Raw genomic sequence first — 27391 nt, forward strand, 5'->3', positions numbered from 1 at the left:
TGGTATCAGTGAACGTGCGATATTGCTTGTTGTGAATACTCTGAGGCAAGTGCAAGTCTCACTTCATAGAAAATACAAAATAAGATTGACTGTAGCACAAAGAATCTCACCAGAAATCAGAACTACATAGGAAAAAACATAGTGGATGAAAGTCAGTATCAGAAATTATGTACCCTGTGGTGAAGCAAGCAAAGTAGGCAGTCACTAAGAAGGGTCATGCTGTGAATTAAATTTGTCAAACTCTATAATCTAAGGCTTGAGTACAATAAAGGAGACATGGTGTATGGGATGCAGAAGAGCCTCACTGGTGTCTAGAAGCTTGATTACATCAGTCAGTTCATTCACCTAACCACCATTCTCATCTCACCCTGAAAATTGTGTTGATGTAGCCAATCAAACTTTCTGGTTTCACGCCTTTCATGAGATGTTATCCAATCAGCCTGTTACAACTGAGTGCACGTCCACATTCCTAGAATCAGCACAGAACTGGTAAGAAACCACTAAGAGAAAACTCAGCTCAGCTACTGCCAAATTCTTTATCAAGTAGGAAACCAAGCTTCTGAATTACAAGAACGATTTTACTGTAAGATAATAAAACATTGCTTTAGAAAATCAGTGTCTGAAAACCATTGTATGTTGTATTGGTTTCCTTTATGTCAACTTGTAATGAACTAGAGTGGTTTTGGAAAAAGGACTCTCAGTTGAGAAAAGGCCTGCATGTGACTTGTTTGTAGGCAAGTCTGCAGGGCTTTTTTGTCATTGATGGTTGATGTGGAAAAATCCAGCTCAGTGTGGGTGGTGCTACGCTGCACAAGTGGTCCTGGAGGCTATGGGAGAGCAGCCTGGGCAATCCATGAGGAGTAAGCCAGTAAGCAGTATTAGTTACGTCATAGTTTCAGCTTCAGTTCCTGACTCGGGATTCCTGCCTTGAATTCCTGACTAGATTCCCCTCAGTGATGGAGTATGATGACCTGGGAGCTCAAAGCTGAAATGTACCCTTTCCTCCCCAACCTGCTTCTGAGTGATGTTTCATTACAGCGCTAGAAACCCTAACTAGATCACAAGTCAAGTAATTATCATTTCTGGTTGTGAATTACAGCTCGTCTTCTATAAACAGAGAAAACTTGAGAATCTCCCATGTGGAGGAGAACATTTTGTGAATGACTGGAGTAACGACTTATAAAGGATACCTCATAAATAGCTAAAAAGCTGATCAGAATCGACCTACTGCACGTGCTCAGCCCATTCACTGCCTCATTGAAAACTGAGTGATGATTTCACCCTCTAGTGACATTCAGGATGTTTGCAGTAAATAATAACATCTGTTTAACAGAACGAAGTTAACATCAAATAATGTGGCTTTGACCTAGCAGGCTGTGGCCCATACAAACACTTATCAAGAGCCAAGTGGCGTCAGCACTCCATGAAGTTGCTACTGAAATCAGACTGAGTTGATTGATAAAGAGTTAAATTATCCAGAGCTTCCACAGCTATTATATGCTAACAGGACCCAAGCAGCTCTCACTCACCAGACTATTAATGAGTTTTCCACTTGAAATAAATAGCAGTTTGGTAGGCCAACTGCAGAGAATAAGGACGAGGGTTCTTATTCCAAAAATCAACCCTCAAGTAAGTTGCATGCAGCTCCGTGGAAGGTCAGAGGACTTCAACTAGAGATATCAGAGGTCTGACCTTTGTGTCATAAAAACACATGTATAGATGAGTGTCTGTATACAACTACTTTATCTAAATTAAAAAAAAAAAAAAAAAAAAAAAAAAAAAAAAAAAAAAAAAAAAAAACTAGGCCATGCAGGTTTTGGAGGAGCTCGTCAGAAATAGGAATAAATTTAATAATACTGCTTAGACTTCCAGCCATAAGGTGCACACTGCACTTTGTATCTGAACTGTCCTTCACGGACTGATGATTACATGGTTTTTGCCTGCTGGTGCTGCTATTTTGGGGAGACTGTGAGACAGTTAGGACATGGGGCTTTACTGGCAGAATAGTTCAGTAGCGACAGGTCGTTGAAGGTTATACTAACCCCAGATCCTGCCTCTCTGTCTTGTGGTTCATGGTGATGTGAATACCCTTATTACATTGGCCCACCACCATGACCTGAGATGTTCTGCCATGCCTTCTTCGCCATACTGTACTAAATCCTGTGAACTCATGGACCAACATATGCAGTCTTCCCTTTACATTGTTTTTATTTCAAGTTTTCTGTCACATTGCCACAAAAGTAATTAATAAATATGATTCACAATACGTTATTATATGACAGGTGATGAGCAATGAATAGATACAGGACACTCAACCCCTTTAACTGAGTAAAATGGTGTTATTCTACTTTATTTTTTCTGTGCTGCAGATTTAACAAGGACTTCAGAGATGCTGGGCCCGTGCTCTATCACTGAGCTAAATCTCAGTGCCCTAAATTATTTTCTTAAGCATCCACACCAAACCTAAGGATTTAATACTAAAACCATCAAGGCATATCTATATCAACATTGTATTTCTACAGTCCCGGAGGGGGCAGTAATCTAGGTTATAGCAAGGCTAAACACAAGAAATAATCATGAATTCTGATCAGAAACTCTAATGCACTTTAATAAATCAAACTAAGATTAAAGAATTCACTTTAAGTAAAAGAAAAGTGAGCTCTTGTTTTGCTAATAGTCTGTGAATGTAATTACCATGTGTTTCTAGAAAATCATTCTATTCCATGGGTTTCTATGTAGAATGGAAACACTTACACTACATAATCTTGTCCTTGCCCAGCCTATACCATCTTCTTAGACAGCATCTACAGGGGTTCTAGAAGCACCCAAAAATAAAATATAGAAGAAAAAAAATCCAAGCTCTGTCACATATTAAGACAGGATAAACCATTTATAGATATTTAAAATTACAGTTAAAGTTCATATTTTTGGAATTGACTGAATTTTTAACCATTTTTGAAGGTGAGGCCTTACATATAATGTTGGTTAAATGTAGTAAAAAGAGTAGAGCTATTGGCTGGATTGATGGTTCAGGGGTTAAGAGCGCTGGATGTTCTTCCAGAGGTCCTGAGTTCAATTCCCCACAACATGTTGGCTCACAACCATCTACAATGAAATCTGATGGCCCCTCTTCACGAAGACATCATAATCACATAATATAACTCTTCAAATAAAAGAGTAGAGCTATGCTGGCATTGCACAGACATCTTCAGAAGAAAGTCCAGAAAATTTAGTTTCTCTTAATTTATTGAGAAGACATGATATGAGCTGAGCTGATGGCTCAGGGTAAAAACACTTGTTGCACAGGCCTGATGACTTGAGTGCCAATAACCAGAACACACTTAAAAGCCAGATGCAGTAATCCTTGCACTGCCCTTTTGCGGAGATAAAAGGCAGAAGCAGTAAGTCTCCTGCATCCTTCCTGCTAGCTCAGCATACATCAGAACTATCTCAAACAAGACAGAAAGGCCAGGAGCAATACCATAGATGGTTCTCCAGTCCTTCGACATGGCCTATTGCATATTCCCAAATACATGATCAAGCGCATGCATAATAACACATCATGTACCTCTCCTTCTCCCTTTCCATCTCCCCACTCTCTCTTTCATACACACACACACACACACACACACACACGCACACACACACACACGTGCATGCACGCGTGCATCTGTGTGAGAACACACCAAAAAGGCAAGGCATTTAAGAGGCAAGAAGACAAACCAACCATACACAATACATACATAATAGGCAATTTAACCTTTGGACTTTAAGTCTTCATAACTGTGAAGATATTGCACTAATTTTTGTTATCTAAGTTATCCAATCTGAGATATTTTGTTATAACAATGTAACAGACTAACAGAAGTGAAAACTATAGCCATGAGTCAATAGCAAAAGAATCAAATATTGCTTAGCAATCATTTCAAGGGATCTGAGAGACATGAAGAAATAATCACTGAAAGAAAAGTTAGTTAAATAGAAATCATTCAATCTATACTCAGAGGTCAGTATCTTGCTTGGCCACTATCAGAGACAATTCCTTTTGCAGTAAATAAAAAAAATAGAGACCCACAGCAAGGCAATGTGCAGAGTGAGAGACACTGGACACAGTATCCAACAAGATGTCTCCATCAAATCTCTCCCTTCTTAGCTCAAGGGAATCTTGGAGAAGAGGAAGCTGAATATTCTAAGAGCCAGAGGGGATGGAGGACAGCAAGGAAACAAGGCTTTCTAATAAGACCGATGTACATATGAATTCTCAGAGGCTATGGCAGCATACATAGAGCCTGCACATGTATGGGTCACACAGGGTCCCAGCATTGGGAGGAGGTATGAAAGCAATCCTCCATCCCTAACCCAGAGGTTATCTCTAATTAACAACTATTCACAAAAGAAAATTTAGCTTTCTCCAGTGGAATCTCACTGGGTATACAAACGATTCTTAACTCCTGGCCTCAGGCCCAGCTCAGCAGTAGTTGGCCAACACCAAAATGAGTTCAGTGGGATTTTTGGAGGTTCTCTGTCTCACAATGCTATATCAAAGCATTTTCAGCCTTAAGGTCTTTTGCATAGATATTATGGTTTCTGGTTCGGTGTTTTTATGGGATTTCCATGTATGGGAATTTGTGTGCCTCTGCTCTTATATGGGTTTATTGTAATTTTTTTTCTTTGAGTATGTTTCTTCAGTTTGCTTTATCTAATTTCAGTTTGTTTATTATTATTATTATTATTATTATTATTATTATTATTATTTGTCTGTATATTTTCCACAAAGAAAGAGAAAGGATGTAGATTTGGATTAGAAGGAGGTGGGGAAAATCTGGGAAGATGTAGGGAAATGGAAATCATTATCAGAATATATTGCATAAAATATATTTGCAGGCTGGAGTGATGGCTGCCTGCATTCTATGAAGAACATAAAATGTAGCAGCTCGAAGAGAATGGTTAAAATATCAGATAGAAAAAAATTTCATTTGATATCCATAAGTAGATGTGATCAAGGAAAACCGTATTCCCAACACTACTAACTGAATAGCCTATATGGTGTCAAAGGATCATTCTGATAATCAGCACCTTGGACAGGAGTAAAACACTAAGCTGCACTAGTACAGTGCCTTTCTGCCATCTCAGCATCTAACATGGTTCAACTGAGCAACAGATGTGACACTTCTGGGAGGTCTCTTACAAACATGGCAAATAGTGGGAGTTCTATGATAGGAAATGACTCTTAAGTCTTCATCTCTGATTTCATTATAGTGCCATATTTTAGTAAGTTAATTGAAAAAAAAAAAAACAAAACAAAACAACAACAAGAACAGCAAAACCCTCCACAGATGGGAAGGGTCTAATGAGGTGAACCATCTTACAATAAACCTTTTGACTGTATTGGTCCTGTGAACTACTGAGAGCAGTAGTCTCTTTAAGTGCTTCTTCTCTTTAATATAGTACCTCCTATACTGTGATCTAAGGAAGCCTTGTGAACTACCTCTATATATACGTAAGTAGCCAAATATTTAAACTAATATATGCATCATAGCTTAATTTCTAATATATAGAATCTTTGCCCTATAAAAATTACTATTATTAGGTAACCAGACAGGAATTCAAGACTCAAAGAAAATAGGAGAGAAGAGTATCTTACAGTCGTTATTTGAATTAGTAATACAGAGTACTGCTTGACATAATTATAAAGATAATATAAAGATGTAAGAATTCCATTATTAAGAGTTACAGATTGGCATTGGTGAGATGGCACAGCAGTTAAGAGCACTGGATGCTCTTCCAGAGGTTCTGATTTCAGTTCCCAGAAACCACATGGTAGGTCACAACAATCTATAAAAATATCTGATACCTTCTTCTGGCATGCAGATGTATATGCAGTTTAACACTCATACATTAAATAACTAAAATTTTAAAAAGAGTTATAGATTATATAAATTAATATTATTCAAACCACAAGGCAAAATTGATTTTATTTTTAAAAGCCATGCCATGTCTATGAGGCAAATAGAACTTATAAAATCAGAAGAATACATTATACTCTTTTTAGGTGAAATAATAGTCTATTGTTTTTCAGGTGAATTTCTGACTTTTAAAAAATTACTTTATTCTCCATTTGTAAATATAATTACCTGTAATTTTAGGCTAAAATCCTAATGCTTAGAGCAATTTTAATAACACATTTTAAAGAGGCCTTAGAAGAACATAGCTTTTACCTCGATCTGGGAAATCAAGCATATATTTTGTGTTAGGTAGAAGGGAAAGCCTAGAAAATTGACTCAAGTCCACTAAATAAAACCTTCTCCCCACCCCCACACACTTCTCTATGGATTAGCCAAGAAATACATGGACAATCAGCTTAATCAAAGGAAGGGGATTACTTACTAATTTGATGCGGTGGCCAGGAATGGCACTGATTGCCCAGGTGCACTCTTTCCTGCTTGGATATTTGTCTGGCCAGTTGGGACTGGTGATGAGGCCACTTGGGCTGTGGATCTTCTGTTCACACTCAGCTGTGCCAATAACAATAATATGAGTTGGTATGGGAGTCTAGTGCAGTACAAGGCCAGAAAACATGCAGCCGATCTCCCCCCCTTCTCTGCTGAAAGGTTTCCCTGCAGGCTAGCTAATCATTATGGCATCTGATGTTGCCATTTTCATCTGTTGTAGAAAATCTGTTGATGAACATAATCAGGCAGTGTTTGCAGTCTAAAATGCTGGAAATATACACTCTCCACAAACCACATAAGTGTCTAGAAGAATATGAACTTCCACTTTAAACTATTGAATCAGAAATCTCAGACTTCAGTAAAGCAATGTGCATTGGAAATCTACCATATCAACACTGGGTCTCAGGAAAATATGTAAAATGTCACCACAAGAAAAAGCCAATGGACTGTGTCATTTTCTGTTTTGTTTTCTACTATCAACAGAAACATCACTTAATGATAATTACTGTTCAAGACATTCTATGACTCATGTGTTTATATTTTCTCTTTCCCTCCTAAAGTTAAATATCTACTTGAATGTCTATACTACCATTTTAGTGGGCAAAATAAATCAATCCCAATATCTTTTGGTGGAATGAAACTCTAAGGTAAAAAATAAGGAAAACTCTGAAATAACTTCAATGAGTGTCCCAGTAAACTACCATATTGTAACATATGTTTCTCACAATTGGTGTCACTTTAGATAAGACCATAATTGGGAGATTCTTTCTTACATAAATAACACACCTCTCTCATTGCAGGACTCCCCCAGAGTTCATCGACAAACTGAATTAAGATAATTTCTGTTGTTGTCATGAGAGTTTCTTTCCTTCCTAAAATAACTTCTATGACACTCTATATTCTCATAGGAAGATTTTGATTTTTAACAGAGTAAAGGATGAAGGAGAAGAGGAGGAGGAGGAAGAAGAGGAGAAATAAAAAGAAAAGAAAGAAGAAAAGGAGGAGGAAGAAGAGGAGAAATAAAAAGAAAAGAAAGAAGAAAAGGAGGAGGAAGAAGAGGAGGAGGAAGAGCAGGAGGAGGAGGAAGAGGAGGAGTAGGAGAAAGAAGGAAAAGAAGGACGAGAAAGGAGGAAGAGGAGGATCTGTAACAGCCCATGGCAATGTTGGGGTCTCCCTGCTAGGCAGAACAAAGTGTATACTCTACAACAAAAGTAGAGAAAACCTCAACCCCTTTCCTGGCAATAAAAATGAACCACAATAGGGAGTATCTGGAAATCATTCTGTCTAACAGGAAGTTTTCTATAAAATAAGTTCCAGAAAGCTACTGTCAGGAATAGATTTGAGCACGGATTCCACACATAATCTGGAAAAGCTGTTTTCCTTTCTTTGAATTACTTTTCATGTCTACAAAATCATGGGGCCTTTTGTCCCACTCTTTGATTTAATAGCACGCTCCATCAAGTTATAAACATCCTGTGCATAAACGTAGAGAGCAAAAGTCCTCACTTGCACGTGGTTCTGCACAAATTCATTATCTCACAGAAGAGGAAGAAGAAACTCCCCAATGTGTGACTATATATAAAAAGAAGGTCCATAAGGATATCATGCATTCCTCTAAGGTGTATGTATACAAGTACTGTGCACAGGGCTGTTGATTTTAGAAAGATTCCTCTAAACTTTATATACTGATGATGACAGCTATAAATTTTTTCTTAATAATTTTCTTTTCAAGAGAAGCTTGCCTCCAATCTGAGTGGGAAATTCCACAGCAGAAACCCCTAAAAAAAGAACTAGAAAATTGCCCATTTGACTCACAGGAGCCATAATTAGAATCACTTAACAAAATCTAATAAGTTATTATCATACTACTAGTATGCTTTTTCCCCATAAACCCTTGCTTAAAACTTTAAATGGCATAGAATCTACCATTTGAGTTTGATATTTATGATGTTTAAAGGAGCATCACTCATGCAGGAAATGTATGACATTTCCGGGGAGGAACATCACACCCAGTGTAAACCATTTTGGAGGGGTTTATATGTGGAGAGGGTAACAAAATCTCTCTACAAAGACCTGGAACCATGTGGTGAAACTTTGTCTGGCAGTTGGTACTACAGCAGCTTCCATGTTATATAAATTTAAGCCAAATGCCATCCACGTATGAAGTGCAAGACCCTTGGGTCATTTAATGGGGTTTCCAATAGCACCCTTTGAATCTCTAAGCACCATACAGATTTCCTTGGTTGTACTTTGTTGTTGTTTTATTTTGTTTTGTTTTGTTTTGTTTTGTTTTGTTTTGTTTTGTTTTTTGAGGTTTGGAGAGTCGGCAGCAGTGTCATTCACAGACGTGATTAGCAGCACAGGAGCCACCTTTACTCGGTCATGTGAGATCTGAGGTGTTGTGAAGCAGAGATTCTTTTCCCCCATACCTTCCTTGCAATCGTGCTTGTTCTCATGCAACACGAATCCATTCCGGCACTGACACGTGTAGCTTCCCATTGTGTTGACACACTCATGCTGACAGCCACCGTTATCCTTTGAGCATTCATCCTTATCTGGCAAAGAAAAATAGCCCTGTTTAGACAGTAGTTCTTAACACAAACGGTATCAGAATGGATTCAGTTCATTGTGGTAAACTCTGAGGAAAGATTAAATAAGCCGCACAATTCCTGGTTTGCAACAAAAAGCAAATAAGACTTATGGTGCTCCAGTTTAACTCATCCCTTGTTTGGCTAGGAGCCTTGGACTGTGGATTGTGTGAAAGTACTGCTGTTGGACATTGGCTGGATTTCTGAGCACGTTAGCCCACGGCATGAACTGAGGCTCTAGAGCATTTGCGTTGGGCATGGAGTGACTTTCTGAGAGGTTTTGAGTTTGTTTGTGTTGGGGCATTTGGCAACCTTATTTGTGCTGGAGTAGAAACTTGTGGTAGAAGCAAGAGAACCTTTATTTTTCAACTGATCTTTAGCACTTATTACCAACTTTTTGGAAATAAGTTTTAAGTTGTCTGTAGTCTGAAAAAGACAAGAGGTATAGGAAGACACTATAACAACCACAACAGAGGCTAAGTTACTAAGATACGTGTGTAGTCACTCTTAAAAATTGCTCAGCATAAGGATGGTAATTTATAAAACAACCTGGTTTTCTTGATTTCAATCAAATCAGTATTTTCCTGGTAGAACTAATTTAGGAGAAATATATTTATTAATAATCTGAGAACAATTTAAAAATATTTCATTTAGTATTCATATATGACTATAAAAGGTTTAGATCAAATTCACCCCATTCCCTTACCTCTTGTTTCTCTTATATCCCTCCACCATTTTTCACTCCAACTTCCTATGTCTCTGTCTTTTTAAATAACCTTAGAATCCACTTTAACATTGCCAATATGTACATGAGTGCAGGTTCATCCACTGGAGTATGGGCAGCCTATTAGAGGCCACATACTTAGGAAAAGCTGACTTTCTATAGCAGCCATCAGTTGCCATGAACTTCTTGACTAAGGGGTGGGGTTTGATGGCCATGCCCCTCCTCCATGCAGGGACTTCTGTGGCTTGATTTTATACAGATGGTGTACATGCTGTCAGAGCTGTTGAGACCTCATACATACAACTGCCCTGTAGTGTACAGAAAACAGTTTTGCCACAGTTCTCTGCTGCCCCTGATTCTAACATTCTTTTTACTCTTTCCTCCTGGATTATTCCTGATCTTTGAAGTGTATTTTAGGATATAGATATCTCCTAGAAATCAGGAAGTGAGTAAACATCCATGGAGGATGTGGTTATCTGAGGAAGGGGAATTATAATGCAGGTGATTTACAGTGGGGAGGGGGAATAATGAAGCTAGACAGTTTAAGAGGGGTGTGGGATAGTAAGGTAGAGTAGAGGAGTGAGTATACAGGGCAATAACTAACACTAAGGAACTTTGAAAAGGACATGTAGAAATGTACTACTGTAGAAGCCATCTAAAATCTGTACATACATACACATAAAAAGAGTTCAAATGGAGTTACCATGTAATGTGTGCTTTTATAGACACACATATGTCATCAAACATAAAATCTGTTAACGTATGATTCCTTCTGATTAATATTATAATTATCTAGATTTGATACATGAAAATGTATTAATTTCTCCAATGTAAAAATAGCAGAAATCACAGATGTTGATCTCTCTGGTGAGTTTTCTAAAACATACGTTTTATCTTTTACCTTAAATATAAAAGCTGATTATTTGAAAGCTATGCTCAAAAAAAATAGAATATCCATGATTATTTTATTAAGTGTATCAGAAATACTATGAATACATTATTTTACTAAATTAAAATTTGAATACATTTGTTCGTCTTTATACCTGATCAATCATTTCTTGCAAGAAAATAAATTTTTAAGTAGCTTTCCTTTTGTGAATAATGTAGAATAGTAAAATTATTTTATTAACAAATATTAATTTTTCTAGTAATTTTTATTGTTAAGCATGTAGAAATAACTGCATATATTATATGCTTGATTAGAATCTCATCACAAAATAACAACCTTTAGGATTCAAGAATAAAATTTTGAGACTAAGTGTTGATAAAAGTAACTATCAGCAAATATATTACAATACAGTAGCATGAATATTCAATTGTATGTTTTGAGATAATTCAAAATTAATTCAACTATATTTTTATCTTATATAAGTATTCAACTAACTAGAACCTAACTAAATTGTATTAGGCTAACTAAATTGTATCAGAATGCTTTTTAGATTTAGGCACTCTGAGTTATGGGGAAATCTGTGGTAGGAGAGTTTTTCCTCTGATGGTTTGTTTATATTTAATTCAGAAAAAGATTCCTTAAGGGACATGTACAATATCTGAATTAAGCACATTTGTACAAAAATCCAGTCATTCTGGGAACTTACTCTTGTTTGCATGTATCTTGCCTTAGCTACAGGCTTATATCCAGATCTCTGATAATAATCTATAATATACAATTGTTAGATCATAAATTCATTAAATAACAGTATGATACAAAAGATTATACAGTGTACACTTGCTGTCATATATGTTTTACATTCTATTACTATTAACAATTATCTTCATAGCACCACTTTGAAATTCTTCTTTGTAGTTTTGAGACAGTTCATTAAGTTATCCCAAGACTGAGAGTTCTGAGACAGCATTTTTAGTCATTTGATTCCTATGGTCATTTTTTTTTCTACAAAATTTGTAAAAATTACTTCTAGGATCATACTTTAGCAAACCCCCAAGTAATGAATTTCCAAAAGAATACATCTTTTAATTTTTAGAATGTACAGTATGTCTGTGGTTTTCTTATTTTTTAACAAATATAGTCACACTGAATTACTTCTTAATTCACCATTATGTACTACTGCAGATACTACTATGTTCAAAACATGATGAGAAATCTAGCATTTTATCTTCAAGGTAGACACACAGCTATGATTATAGAAAAGCTCCTGTAATTTAGAATTCTGAAAGATCATCATTAATGAACCATTCAGCCTAAATCTTCATCTGCTTCTATCCCTTATTTGGACACTGAATAGCAACTTATGTCAAATACAACTTTATCTTCTTTTCCTCCAGCAAACATACCACTTAGCTTACAAAAAAAAAGGCAGGAATTTAGGTGTAAAAGAGATCTAATTATGTATCCAAATCCAAAATATTTTAAAGCTTGAATCTGACAGATTTCTAAGAATTTTCCATAAACCCCCAAAGAGAACATTAGAACTTTCTTCTCTCTAAAAGTTACTGTGGACTTTACCAAGTGACAACCTATTAAGAAACAAAGTGCCTTTTCCCCACATGTCCTAAGGATGCTTAGTGTAAGATGTTACCAACGCCAATTGCCAAGGTCATTGTTGGCTCTTATGGTTAAACACATGACCAGCAGAGCAAGATAAACTAAGGAGTAGATAACACACTGTGACATGGAGCAAGCCATTTAACTCCTCAGATGTCTCAGCTGGCACATGAACACATACAAATGAATACAAGAGCAGAGCTAGGGCTTCTGTTGCTTCTTGATCTTAATCATTCAGTACATTAAGCAACATCTATTCTTCATAATAATCTGTCTAAAGGTTTTTAAAATTAACTAAATTTATATATATATATATACATATATATATATATATATATAATTTTTTTTTCATTAGAGGATTGACATAAATACTAATTTCAGAATTGTTTCATGAACATGGTCATATCAGAGAACTTGCAGTACGGCAAATTACCGATTTTGGGTGCTGCCAATGGATGTGGCTACTTTACAAAGCTCACAGAGCACACTACACATGCTTGCATGTACCAGATTTCCAGCTGTGTGCCTTCTTACATCCATGTCATACGAGTGAAACAAAGCCATTTTATACATCAAAGCTACTGTTGACAGACCATTGCCTGGCCAAAAGTAACAAAGCAAATTTTAAATTTAAAGAACATATAGATTTAAGACTACTTTGGAGTCAGGATTTGTTTAATGAACCTTTTAAACAATTGTTAGATTAAAAAAATGTACATTTAAAGTAATGTAAAAGATCCTAGATGTTTTGAATGGTTTACAAAAATTCATCCATATCATAAATTTAACTTTTAAAATAAATATCTAGACAGCACTAAGGTAGGCAGTCTCACCTCCATCTAATGTATGGATCACTTAAAATTTCAAGATATAGAACAGCTACAAAATAAATAGGTAACTCTGAAAATGTCTTTCTTTTATTAGAGTAGGATATTAAAATTCTACTTTGAATAAAATAAATACTAAATCAATGATTGAAAAGAAAATTTAAAAGGTAATTAAATCTGAGAGAAAGGAGGTCTGGAGAACAAGGAAGCAAGACAGGGTGACATGGAACTCAATGGAGCTTGTGAACCATTAACTTCAATTACACTGAACACTCGGGCAGACCCTGGGCATTGTAAATCTCATTAATTTTAAGCAGAGGGAAGATGGCATAAATAGAATTTAAATTAACTGAATTTAAATTACCTAGTATTAAAACATAATTGAGATTCAGTTCTGTTCAATAGGTTGCTAGCTACATATGCAGAGTAAATTTCTATGGTAAGGTTTATTATAACCCATTTTTGAAAGTCAGAAGAATGGTTTTATGAAAAGTGAGTCTAAACTGGAGAGAACAGGTTGCTCATATATATATATATATATATATATATATATATATATATATATATTTTATAAAAACTAAGTTTTTACATTTTAGTTTTTTACATAAAAAATGTACTTTTAATTACTTTTAAAGTCTACTCATAGCCACAACCCATTAAATGTTAGGTATAGTTATATTTATATAAAATGTAAGTTGTATTATATTTCCATATTATTATGGAAACCTATAAAAATTATATAAATGTGATTTATAAAAAATTATATTCCTATAATTACCACAATGATTTCTGTAGAAACTAGACAACATATGACATTAATTTTATCCTAACATGTTAAATATAAAGCAAGAAAACAAATTTAGTGTTCAAATGAGATCACACTTACTGATCAATGAATGTTATTTGGAAAATCTGCCGATTTGGAATAGTCTGGTGACATTTGACCACACACATGTAGTTAGTAGTCAGAATGTGAAATTATTCTAGACAGCAATCAGCCTTTGCTATACTTAAATTTTATATATGAGCTATTATTCAAGGACAGCATTTCATGGGGGCCTATAAGATTTATATACTAACATTGGCATTGAACGAGCCGCCAAACCTAGCTCAGACATCCCGAATTCTTCCTGCTTACAAAAGAAGGAGAGATAGCAGTTAAAAACAGGACACACAGTGAGACAGAAGTTCATGTACATACAGCATGCGCACACTTATACCTGAGAAGAAATGTGCTTTGAAGCCCTTCTTGGATACTGTGTTGTCTGATTTGAATTCAATCCTCATGTTGTTGAAATGGGAAGTGATCACTTCAGGTACGTCAGCACCACAGAACTTGCCGTGCAGTTTAGACTCAGAGGAAAGACCGCTCCAGATCTCCACGTAGTCATATTTGCAAACCTAGACAAACATGGTTGCCATGATTACCAATTAGAGAGAACAACATGATTCATGGTTGACATTTATGTTAGAGAAACCTGGCATGGTTTTACTTCATTAGTCCTACCATAGTACTACAGAGATTAATTCATTTAAAAAAAAAAAAAAAAAAAAAAAAAAAAAAAAAAAAAAAAAAAAAAAGAATCCAGGAGGAATCAACTGTGGTACAGAAGGCATGAAAGTTCATGAAGTTTACTGTGGAAAAACTCCTGGAGTGTACGTGGTTTTGTTAATTTACATGTAGGATCCATAGCAATAGCATGTGCCTTTTACAAAATACTGAAATCTGAGGAGAGTTAAGATAAGCATTGGTTCAAAGGCTGGTATCTGGGGCAGAAGATAATCTGCCCATTGCTGCCTTCTATTTATTTTTCTTTTAAATTTTGGAATGAAGTAAGAAAGCATTTGTCACATCTTATCCAATACCGATGATGAATGCATAAAATTGCTTGCCACATTTTTCCTGAAATGACAACTATCAATAGAAGTTCACATTTTACACCAAAAAACTTCACATTTTGGAAATGACCAAAACAATTTTTGTCTGTTCAGATTTTTTTATATATTATGTACAAAGGCATACCGATGTCATGTGCTTGTGGCTAAATAACAGTCCATGTGGGGTTTAGACCAGTCCTGTACCCTGGAAGCATGACACCCTGCCCAAGCAGCACCAATTGTTAAGTCCAAGGTGAAGATAGACAGTCAGTGTATAGTAATAAGTTCCTGTCTTTCGTTAACTCAAAGGTTTGTATTCTTTCATTTCCTGCAGGGTTAGGTACTGTAGGTTATTCTGTAGTACATTTACAGGATTGTAAACAAATGCTAAATCTCTTAGTGGAATAAGCCATGGATTTGTGACAAAATGAAGTAAGCTTGTCTGATTTATTTACCTAGCATCGTGAAAATGCAAGGACTCAGCTGAATGCCAAGTATTCTTAAGCAATTTTATGGCCTTTAACAGATGTTTCCACAGCACACTTTTCCCAAGCTCGAACAGAGAATATTCTGCAGAATTCATTGTGCATGAAAAACTTTATTATATAAATGTGTAATTAGCAAGGTTTAACAGTGCATACAATTGAACCCTGGGGCATGATCTGTACTTCGAAGTATGTCAACGCAAATCACGGAGAATTTTTTATGATATTAATTAGGTGCTAAATAAACAAACTACTACTGGGAAAGAGTGAAGCAATTTTTCTAAATACTTTGTTAGCCTGTGATATTTGTTTAGAGAGAATTCCATTCCAAAAGATGCAGAATGTGTTTGCTATTGACTTTCCTGTGGGACTTTAGTACAGGGAATAAATGATGTTTTGACTAATTCTTAATAGTTTATAAGTTAATGTTTTGCTTAGGCCTAATGTGAGCAGTTAAGTTATTAAGCTATGAAATACACAGAATGTTGAAACAGTTTTTCACACAAAAACACGATTATAAGTTTAAGAATTCTGGCATATGCTAAGGAGTTTACAGCCAGCTATTCTGTGTATGGTGGCCATTACAAAGAGAATAGGCTTTCTAGAGCACAAAGCTGCATTTGTATGAAACCACCTCTACCTCCTCCTCCTGCACACAAACTCCTTTTCTTCTCACACCATGTGTCAATTCAAAATGTCTCTCCAGACACAACCAATAGCTGCAGCGGTAATTATGACAGTAGAACTAATTCAGTACTCAGTTAATATCAAATCACGGACTGGGAAGGAAATCTCATTTCTGGAAAGTGCACAGTATTCAAAAGCTTTTCCTAAATCCTTATGAAGAAGTCAATCTCTTCATTTCAGTGTTTACCCTGATTTGAGGTAATTGATAAGGAAAAGTTATATCCCATGTGGATTAAATATGTTTAAAGGATTAATTAATTCCCAACATTTTTCACACCTGACATTGGGAAATAATCTAAATCAACATATTGATGTGTATGTGTGTGTATGCATGTGCATTGTGTGTGTGTGCGTGTATGTGTGTGTGTGTGTATGTGTGTGTGTGTGTGTGTGTGTGGTGTCTGTCTCTTCACGTGATTGTATCTGTAAGTGTCCATGCACATGTGTAGGTCAAATATCAACTTTAGTTATCATTTTTCATCGGCTGTTCACTTCCTTTTATGTTTCTATTTTAGGGTTTCTCATGTAACCTGAGGGTCACTAATTAACCTAGACTGAATGCCCAAAAGCCCTATAGATCCTCCTGTGTGTCTTGGCCTCCTTAGTGTTGGGACCCTTAGCGTTGATGACCATTGTAAGTGCTAGGTACAGATGCTAGGTCCCCATTGTTGCATGACAGGTGCATTACTGAATCACCTTTCTACTTATCCCAGCCAAGTAATTTCTGTGATTCTACATTTCTTCAAAGTGCCTAAGTTTACCACCCAAACCTTACCCACCATGTTTACTTCAAAGTCTCCAAAGGATTTTTTATATATGCATAAAAGTACCTTAATAACTATAAGTTGAATTACTAGAGACAAATAATATTTAAAAAGCAGTAAACAGAGCAGAGAAAAGAAGGAACAAGTGCCAAAAATAAGTACAGCAGAAAGTTGTGAAGAAAACCTATAAAAATCCCCAATTAACAATGGCTAAGGGGCACACAAACATTTCTCATCCCATGTTTGACAAGTTTTACTAGGTATGCAATAAAGGCAAAGTAACTTTTCACTATAATTAGTGTAATTAAATCATGTTCAATTAAATATAAATGAAGAAGAATTTTCATTATAGTTAGTGGAATTAAATAATGGTTAATGAAATATAAATTTGGAAATGTAAGTTAGAAGAAAGGAATCGGAAAGTGGTATTAACAGAAAAAATGAAACATCAAAGAAAGTATGCTTATATCTTTGTTCATAAAAATAATCCAGTAAATCCAAAATCCAACTGGCCTTCCTTGTTATCATTTCTAGGCACTGAGTGCACCTGTATTTACTATGTGTATGCACAACCCACAGACATTTCCAAATAAGGGATTGCACAAATTTCAATGTGGTCATCTGTCAAAAAACAGCCTTCAGCCTAGTAAACTATATTTTGAAAATGAATAATAACTTCCACTAAATTGATAATTTCTTAGATTGAAATTAACATTTTGGTATGTAAATCACAGACACAACTCATAATCAAAAACTACAAACATATGAAACTGTACTAATATCCGAAAGTAGACCATACCTTTAAGTGGATGTTTTTGTTCTGATTTAATCTGTTTGCTTTTTATTTTTGATTTTTCTAGAAAGATCTATGTGATGTGGAAGCTTTATCCTAAATATTGGACATCAAATTAACTGAAAATTCCTTCTGGTCATTGTTGATCTCCCACACAAATCTAAGTATGTCCCACACCAGGAGAATTATATCAGCATTTCCTATAGACTCTGCTCAACAGTTACCTAGCAATAGCCAGGTAGGAGCCTGGCTCACTGTTAAAAGAATTGTTCTGCTTCTCTCTCCCCTCTCTCCCTTCTCTCCCCTCTCTCCCCTCCCTCTCCCCTCCCCTGTCTTCACCTGTTTTCCCCCACCTGTTTCTGGCTGGCTTCTTCTCCTCTTTCTCGCTTTTTCTCTCTTCTCTCTTTCTCTTTCTCTGACTCTAACAGCTTCCCAAAGCCCCCTTGTAGCATGGCTTGATTGTGGGACACCTTGGCAGGGGTCGCTGAAGCACTCCCTGCAGCCTAAAACACACCCCCAAGTGTTTGCAGAAAGGAACAGTAGAGTAATAAAGAGGGTATTTATAAAAAACGCATTGTGTTCTCTCCTCTTTCTTTTAAGCTTCTCAGATTGCCTTTAGGGGGTCTCAAAAACTTGATAAAGATGTTGTAGACATTGCTCACTTACTTCATTGCCTTCCAATTCAAAAAACTCAAACTTCACAGAGATTCTGTACTGGCTTGGAGCAATCACTTGCCACACACAGTTTTTGTTTGGAGGGTACTCTTTGGGCCAGCCAGGGGTGGTTATGGTGCCATTGAGCTTTGTAAGAAGTCCTCCACAAGCAGCTGGAAGAGAAGAAGAAAGAGTGCCTCTTGATGAAGGTGCTGCCTCTCAGCCCCTCCTCTTCACCAGGTACCGGTTCCACATTTAAAGTGAGGCAGCTTCTAGTCCTCAACTCTAGAAGCTGCAGGATCTGTCCTGAGGTTTTAGTTAAAGAATTTTATCATCAAATCCCATTCATAGCTATTGATCAATAGCTTGGGACAAAGCAAATTATGGCCACAGCACAATGTTTTAAATTGCTTCAAAATTTAAGTGGATAATATAAAATCAGGTCCAAGTTTCCTTTTCTTCTAAATCCATGAAAAATATCTTAGACTATTGTGATGCCTGAAAAATTTAAATAAAATTATTTTTGTGAAATTAATATAATTGTGGTTACTAGGAAAACGTATATAGAGATAGCTGATAGATGGCTGGTCAGTAGATGATGGATAAATAGAAATCGATAAATGATTGAGAGATGATTGATAGATATATACATGATTATAGATAGATGATATAGATAAATAAATATAGATAGATAGATGATATATATTGAGATAGTCTACAATATTCTGATAAAATAAGACCAAACACACTATTTCAGATTATATGCTTATATAATCATAGGTGTGTGTGTTTTTTATAGTATATTAGTCAATATTTAAAATGACTCATACTCTTGTTTTAAGTGGGTTTTTTATAAATGACTATGAGGGAAAAATTTATTTCTAGGAACTATATGTAAGGAATAGTCATGTTAATCTTGGGAATGCAGCTCAGTGGTACAGCACTGCCTATGATAGGATATGCCGACGAAAGGCTTGGAGAGGCAGACAGAAATAGAATAGTTAATAAGAGTGGTGTTATTTTAGGATTGATACACAATGTGTTCTTTAAAAATACTTCACTTTCTATGTCATTAATTTCTGTACCCAGTACAGAGAAGAGGCTGGTAGTTTAATATGTAGGATAGAGACTTGGACACCAAACAAGAATTCAGATTGATAAGAAATAAGGAGGCAGGGTCTTTTTAAAAAGCCAGCAACATACAGCAGCAAACATGAAACAAGAAGTTTTACTGCCTTTGGTACTTACATGTAATCACAGTAGATTAAAAAAAGGGCTTAGTTTCATGAGATTTACATTTTGGTGGTAAGACTCTGAAATATATATATGTGTGTGTGTATGTATATATATATATGTGTGTGTGATATACATACATATATACATACATACATACATACATACATACATACATACATACATACATGGTGAATATCTGTGAAGGTGAAACAACAGAGATCCTGAAAGAGAAATTGAAGGGAGGGAAGAGATCAGCCAATACTTTCTGCCTTTACTCTGAGGGATGAAGCCAATGTAAAATGAGGGAAGGGAGCTTGAGAGATGGCTTAGTGCATAAGAGCACTGGTTGTTCTGGAAGAAAATGTGGGTTCATTTGGCATCGCCCACATGATGATTTATAATCATCTATAACTCCAGTTACAGGAGATCCAGCATCCTCTTCCAACCTCTGGGGGGTACCAGATAAGCACATACATACATGGAAGGCCAAGTGTATAGATACAGTGAGGGAGAATACATGACTGAGGAAATGATGAGGGGATGGGTGGATGGATGCACACAGAGCCAGATGCCAGGGAAAGTAGAGCTATAAACACATACATGCTTCATAACCAAAAAGAAAGGATGGAGGTCAATAACAAGAAACCAGGTGGGTTTTCATGTCAGCAATGGTTGCTATCAGAGAAAATGAAGGTAGAGAGAGACAGAGAGAGGGAAGCAGAGGAGCGGGGTGGGGGGGGGGCACTACCTTCACAGCTTCTTCGGTCTGGCCCCAGTTCATAGCCAGGTTCACAGGCACACTGGTAGCTGCCTAGTGTGTTAAGACACCTCTGCTCACAGCCTCCTCGGTCAGGTTTAGCACACTCATCTTCTTCTATAAAATCAAGAAAGATATAGTACAATTGGACTTTACTGAAATAGAAATTGAAATATGATGCTTAGTGGCTCTTTATAAAGCAGACAACTCATCTCTCGACAAAGGTTCTAATCCTTGGCTGTGTGACCTATTCTTATAGCATGGTATGGCCACCTAAACCTCACAAGAGACTAGAAGCCTACCTGCTGCAGGGACAACTGGAGGGCATCGTATCTCACACACAATGCATTTTGATTCTGAACTTAAGGGCAAACGGAGATCATTAAATCCCAGAGAGATTTTGGGATTAAGTTTAAAAAGCACAGCATTTAGGGATTTCACAGCAAAATTTGTTAACTATATCTCAGAACATCCTTTTAAAGGCTGGAGACCCACAGCTGAGTGGCAGAACATATGATTTGCATACAAGACTATGTGGTTTGCATATGATAATATATGATTTGCATACGAGGCTATATGATTTGTGTGTGAGAATATATGATTTGCATATGAGAAAACCTGGGCTTAATTTCCAGCATACGCACACACAAACACACAAATACCACATGCACACAAACACATACTGATTTAAGGGAACGTCTTCATCAAGACATAAATTGTAGTGATTATAAATTTTAAAAAAATGAAATTTAGTAGTTTTCTAGATCTTTTCATGCTTTGGTGTTTTTTAATATAAATACTTAGCCTAAGAACATATATTTACATAAATATATGTGTTGTTTAATGTACAAAATATAACATATAGAAAATACATCAATTGTATATATTATATAATGAATAAATATTAATATGTAATAAACTTCACTCCAATTTTTCTCAGATGCAGATAAAACATGCATTATTTTTAAATATACACAGAGTACTCTATAATTTTTAAATATACACAGAGTACTCTATAATTTTTAAATATACACAGAGTACTCTATAATTTTACTCTTCATAAATTAACTAATATGGATTACATAACTACAAGCACCTTATGGAGACATACATCAGAAATATGTTAAGCATTTTGACAGCTAAACATACAATCACAAGAAATAATATGTTTCTATCACTGTGACATATGACATATCCAGAAAAATATTTACCATGTCAATATGTATTTTTTTTTTCTGGTCTTTCAAGACAGGGTTTCTCTGTGTTGCCCTGGTTGTCCTGGAACTCACTCTGTAGACCAGGCTGGCCTCGAACTCAGAAATCCACCTGCCTCTGCCTTCCAAGTGCTGGGATTAAAGGCATGCGCCACCACTGCCCGGTGTCAATATGTATTTTAATGAATTTATATAGCTGAAGTGATAACTTTATCTTTCTTCCAATTTATATAGCAAATTCCCGAGCAACTCTTGTTGAAAATCAATTGTGCTATTTAAATAATGAAAACACTTAGATATCTGTTGGTGAATTTGGCATACATAAATTAACCCATTTTTCCTATAAAAGCCCATGCAGAGGAAAGTGTATTTATTCTTCCTATTTTTATTCAAACATGATATACTTCAAATAAATGCCTATATATTTCTTATATATAAGTTTGATGTAACTTTCGCAATAAAATCAGTTTTATTTTTCCCAGTAATACACCCTAGTTATAGGATGTGAGGACATATTTCAACTTTCAATGATCTCCAATCCAATTCTGCCAACACTCAAAGCTTAATGCCCTGACCTCCCCCCCCCCACCAAAAAAATACTAAGCTGTTGCAAATTACCTTTAAAAAAGTTAGCAGCAAACCCTGCCTTGTTCACAGTGCCATCAGAGACAAACTTCATCCAGAGGGTGTTGGAAGTAGATCTTATATCTTCAGGCTTGTCATAACCACAGAAGCGTCCTATCAGTGGACTGTTCTCACTGGTACCATCTCGAACTTCTAAATGATCATAGGCACAGCTGTCATGTCTTTCAATCTAAAATGGGAAATTGTAGAAATAATTTGTTTCATTAAGAGATATTAATAAGACAAGTGGAATGGGAAAGTTATTCTTGCTATTCTTGGTGGCATAGCATCAAGGTGTTAATATGGAAAATGATACCAAAATGAAAAGCATGCAACTAAATATGAGCTCACAGATACACTGCACACATAAGAGTTCTTACTCTTCTTTAGAAATCCTAGAAACAGTATATCTGCCTAACCCTGAGTGAACAGAAGGTAAATGCATTCGTTTGTTTCTTTGATTGATTGATTGGTAGAGTCTAGTTGATTGATTGATAAAGTCTGATTGATTGATAGGTAGAGTCTCTCTGTATAGCCCAGGTTATCTGGGAACTAGTTATGTATTCCACACTGGCCTCAAACTCAACATCCTCTTGTTTCACATTAAAAGTCATGTAGATTAAAATTTAGCAATATCAAATACAAGTCAAGTCATACATATTTCATATCTTCATGATAGTTTAAGCACTGTTTTCAAAAATCAATACTAACCAGGATTAAACCAACAGAGGCACTATTCAAGATTTAAAAATAGTTATCTCTATGCTTAGGAAAAGATAATATATTGCATCCTATTGTTAACACTCATTTGGTATTTTTTAACTTTTAATTGAAATCCCTTCAATTTTTGATTTATAGGAAATTCACTGTTCACTTAGTTACATTTATAAATTTGAATAGAATTGTATATTTCCAAAGAAAAATTTATAAAATTACTAACTTCATAATTTATATATTCACCAGTACCTACTTAAGATCTGACATTATTTATGTACTACGTAATATGTATCTGGTACTGATGAATAATCAAGTAGAAATGCAAAGTCATTCACACATAGTAAACATTTGCAGTTGCATAGCATAAGGAGTTAGCCTCATGTACATAAGTCTATAGTTCTCAGAAATGCTATGTCGCTTCTCAGCACTAATCTCAGAGACATTATCTGTGAGTGGAATGCTGGTGTTTGCATACTTTTTCAGGTTTAATCTGAGTGTAAAGCCTGTGCAATGAATCTCCTCCACTGACCCTGATTACAACTGTACTTCATCAACTTGGGGGCAACAAAATCAAACATAAGTGAAAACATGATTAATTTACATTATGCATTCAATATTTTCAACTACGTTACATTACTTTATCAACTAATATGTGGGATGGATCTAAATATTGCTAGAGAAGGTAAAAATTGGATTAAGGAGATAGAATTGGTGGTTAAAAGCACTTGTTGCTCTTGCAAAGAACCCTGGTTTAGCTCCCAGCATCCACACAGCAGTTCACAGCTGTCTGCAACTCCCACACCATGCCTTCTAACTCCCTCTTGCAATAATCATAGGCTTCTGCAACTGTGTGCTGCACACACACTCACAGATCGCATATATACAGATGAATTTAAAAGAATAAGAAGCTACATCAAGCCCATGGATGTTAAGCCAATAACCATAAGACCCATGAAAAAGATAAGAAAGCCAAAGATAAATAAAGGCAAAAATAAATCAAAAGACAAAAAGGCAGTTTCTTCTCAACATAATACAGAGATAGTTGAAGAGCTAGGTTCTGGATGCAATGCCATGCACAACTGACATAAGATGAATGTGTTTTGATAATAGCATTGTTGATTGCTTCCAGAGTTTAAGGTCTCCAGAGCACAAATCTCTATGAATCTGGCAAGTTTAGAATAATGTAAACAGATCTAATATCCATAGAGACCATTTTAAAAGTAAAGGTGAACGTTGAACGTATTTTTCAAAAGTTGATATTTAACTGCCCCTTGAAGGAAAGCAAATCCACAAAGAAGGTTAACAAGTTCAGAACCTTGGAGGGGCTCAGTGCTTTATTGAACTTTATTGAGGAGACTCATGGTTTCAACAGCTGCTTCATGGAAACCAAGGATAAGGTGAATGGTTTCTATTTAGTGAGAACTAAAGTACTGTAAATTGCACCAAAGAAGTCAAACAAACCACAAACCACCCTCTTCATACTTTCCTGGTGACTGCTTATAGGAGGGCTCAGAGGAAGGGGACCAGGAACTGACTCAAGGTCCAACCAGACACACAATTCCCGGCTATGCTTTTTATATGTTCATACACACACACACACACACACACTAACCTATATATACACATACCTACACACACACACACCTACATACACACCCATACCTACATATAAATGCATATATGCACATATATTATATATACACATGTACATAAACATATGTGTTTATAATTGCATGTCTATGTTCAAAGCTAAATGACTAGTAATAGTGGAAAGATGTAAATAATGTCCATCAATTGATATATGAATAAACAAAGAAAATCTACCCTGTAAATAGAAAGAAACATTGTTATGGATGAAACTTAAAGACTATGGGGTAAGTGAAATAAGCTAAAAAATAATTCTGAATCACTCTACTTGCACAAGATACTAGATTATTCCAGTTTATAGACACTGTAAAAATTGGAGTTCGAAGGGACTGGAGGCAAAAGAAAAGGGAAGTTGTCATTTATGGGAAATACAATTTTAGTTTGCAAGACAAGAGGCTTAGAACCAGGCTTCAGAACACTGTGATGAATTTTTTATTTTCCTTATTTTTATTTTTGTGATTGCAATTTAATTATTAAGTTTGTTCCTTTCCCTTCCTCCAAACCCTTTTATCTCTTCCTCCTAGCTCTCCTTCAGATTCATCACCTCCTCCCACCTGTTTGTCATGGTGAGGCACTTCATTAGTCCCAGCACTCAGGAGGCAGATGCAGGCAAATCTCTGAGTTCAAGGCCCGCCTGAGGCACATAGTGAGTTCCAGGACAGCCAGCTCTTCATGGAAAACCCCTGTCTTCTAACTGTTGTTGCATGCATATATGTATGCACATATATATTCCTAAATATAACATGTTTCGTCTGACAATGCTATCTGTCTGTATGTCTTCAGAGCTGACTGGTACATCTGAAAATGATTATGATAGTAAATATATATATATACACATAAAGACACCTCGGTCAAAATTCTGTTCCTGCGTGGAAGAGCAATTTTGACCTTGGCTAGCCAACTCTTTCAAATAAACCTCTGCTGATTACATCCAGGTATGGTTTCTTGTGATTTTGGGGTGGTCATGATTACCTTAGACTTGAGGAAGGGTCTCTTGAGTTTGGGGGTCTTCATTTGGGGGCTGGTCCTGGATTTTGTGACCACCCTAATCCAAGAACCCACTGGGAGGTAAGGGAACATCGCGGTTTTCTGTCTTTCTGTCTGGTTGTTGTGTGACCTTCTGTCTAAATTGCCTGGTTTCTGATTTTTCATGTGCTGGGTTATCTAAATCGTCTGATTTCTCATGTGCCATTTTGTCTAGGTTTGTCTAAGTTATTTGGTTTCTAAGTTGTTTGTGCCCGTCTGTCTGAATTATTTGGTTTCTGAAAAGTGCACTTTCGGTTTAGACTGGCAACTGTTTCTATCTCGTGAGGGGCAGAAAACCATTTCTGTCTCGAGAAGAGATAAACGAGTGATTAGCAGATGTGCTGGGGAGTCACTAGCTGCCGCACCCTCAGAGACATTTGGGGGTTCATCTAGGTGCCAGAGATGATGTGGAATCCCTCTCGGCTGACATTGGTGTTTGTGACGGGTTTTTGTTAGTCTCTTTGTGTGTTAACAATGGGACAGAGAGAAGTTCAGAAATGGCCACCACTGCCTAGGGCAGCGGTTGTTGTGCTCTCATGACAGTGTGTCTATTTTTGGGTTGTTCATTGCTGGTGTGTTAGAAATCTGGTAGACTTGGTCCAGCATAGGCTGGCCAAGTTGTCTGAATCTGTTAAATCTGAATCTGTGAAGACTGACCTCGTTGTCTGGTTATTGGAGTCTTACTTGAGAGGCAGAGGCAGGTGGATTTCTGGCTTTTTCTATACCCTTATTGTGTAACTTGGTCTGCGCCTGTGACAGGGGTGAAAACTGTCTGTATTACCTGGTTTATGTGCTGCCCATGAGAGGGGTAAACTATCTGTGTTGGTTTTTGTGTTTTCTTGACAAATCGTCTGTATGTTAGCCGTTAATCTACTGTGTTAAACATCTTGAGTTAAAAATAGGTAACATGATCACCAGCAGAGAAAGAGATGAAGCCGCCGGTACAAGAGTACTGCTGCAGAGAGGCGGGCAGGTCCTTTAGTAAGGGGCACCCACCGTGGTTCGTGTTTGGACAGCCTGCCTACCACATGTAGGGTATCCTCCAGGTAACACCAAATGGAGGGCACTCTCTCCCAGCCGGCACTTGGTGGGAGACAGCTTGTGGTTCCCCAGCACAGTCTCCTTGAACCACCCAGCCACGCAAGTTGGCCACCACCTAATTTGGTGTATGTGTGACTGTACTGGGGACCTCGGGGTCACTGCTGTAACTAATTGGTGGCTTTCCACCTGCCACCTATGAAGATAGATAGGGCCCAGGTAATTAAAAACCTGGCAGTGGAGCCAGGGCAGCTGGACAAACAGCCCCAGCAAGATTATTCACCTGAGAGTTATAATTATATATTTTTTATTAAAAATATAGTGAGTGAATAGCGCTGAGATTTTGAAAAAAAGGAAAAGTAAATAAGTAGTGCTGAGACAAGTCACGTGATATGACTCCAGTTTAGAAACTCTGAACCAACAAAACTGCCTGCAGACAGGTTAGACAGGTCAGGCAGGTTGCCTACTACAAGAAGTTACAGGCTGTCCTGAGTCAGAGAGCCAAAAGAATGGGCCTCCATTTTGGTACAGATACAAATTTATAGTAAAAAGTAAGTTAGTAATCAAAGCAATAGATAGGCCAAGATCCCTCAGGCACCTAGATCTAGTGCCCAATATAGTCACCTAGATAAACCTAGTAGAAGAATACCTTTCCCCCCATAAAAGCCTTTCTTCCGCAAGACCCTTGTAGGTTCTGGTCTTCAGGAGTGAAGAGCAAGAGAAGATACTGGGAAAAAAATGTTCCCTCAGACATAGGCACCCCATCAATTGATCAGG

At 36.5% G+C, this 27391-nt stretch overlaps 1 protein-coding gene across 1 annotated transcript in view; it reads right to left on the minus strand.

The window, feature by feature from the left end:
* Positions 1-27391, minus strand: part of Tll1 (tolloid like 1) — a 195492-nt gene that overhangs the window by 16081 nt on the left and 152020 nt on the right. The window contains exons 13-18 of the mRNA XM_034520913.3: positions 22181-22376; positions 20340-20465; positions 18368-18528; positions 14315-14495; positions 8882-9007; positions 6388-6515 (exon numbers count right to left, since the gene is read on the minus strand). Of these exons, the coding sequence (XP_034376804.1) occupies positions 6388-6515; positions 8882-9007; positions 14315-14495; positions 18368-18528; positions 20340-20465; positions 22181-22376 (918 nt within the window). The remainder of the gene's footprint in view (positions 1-6387; positions 6516-8881; positions 9008-14314; positions 14496-18367; positions 18529-20339; positions 20466-22180; positions 22377-27391) is intronic.

Source organism: Arvicanthis niloticus, chromosome 16 (genome assembly GCF_011762505.2).
Source record: "Arvicanthis niloticus isolate mArvNil1 chromosome 16, mArvNil1.pat.X, whole genome shotgun sequence".
NCBI classification, from domain to species: Eukaryota; Metazoa; Chordata; class Mammalia; order Rodentia; family Muridae; genus Arvicanthis; species Arvicanthis niloticus.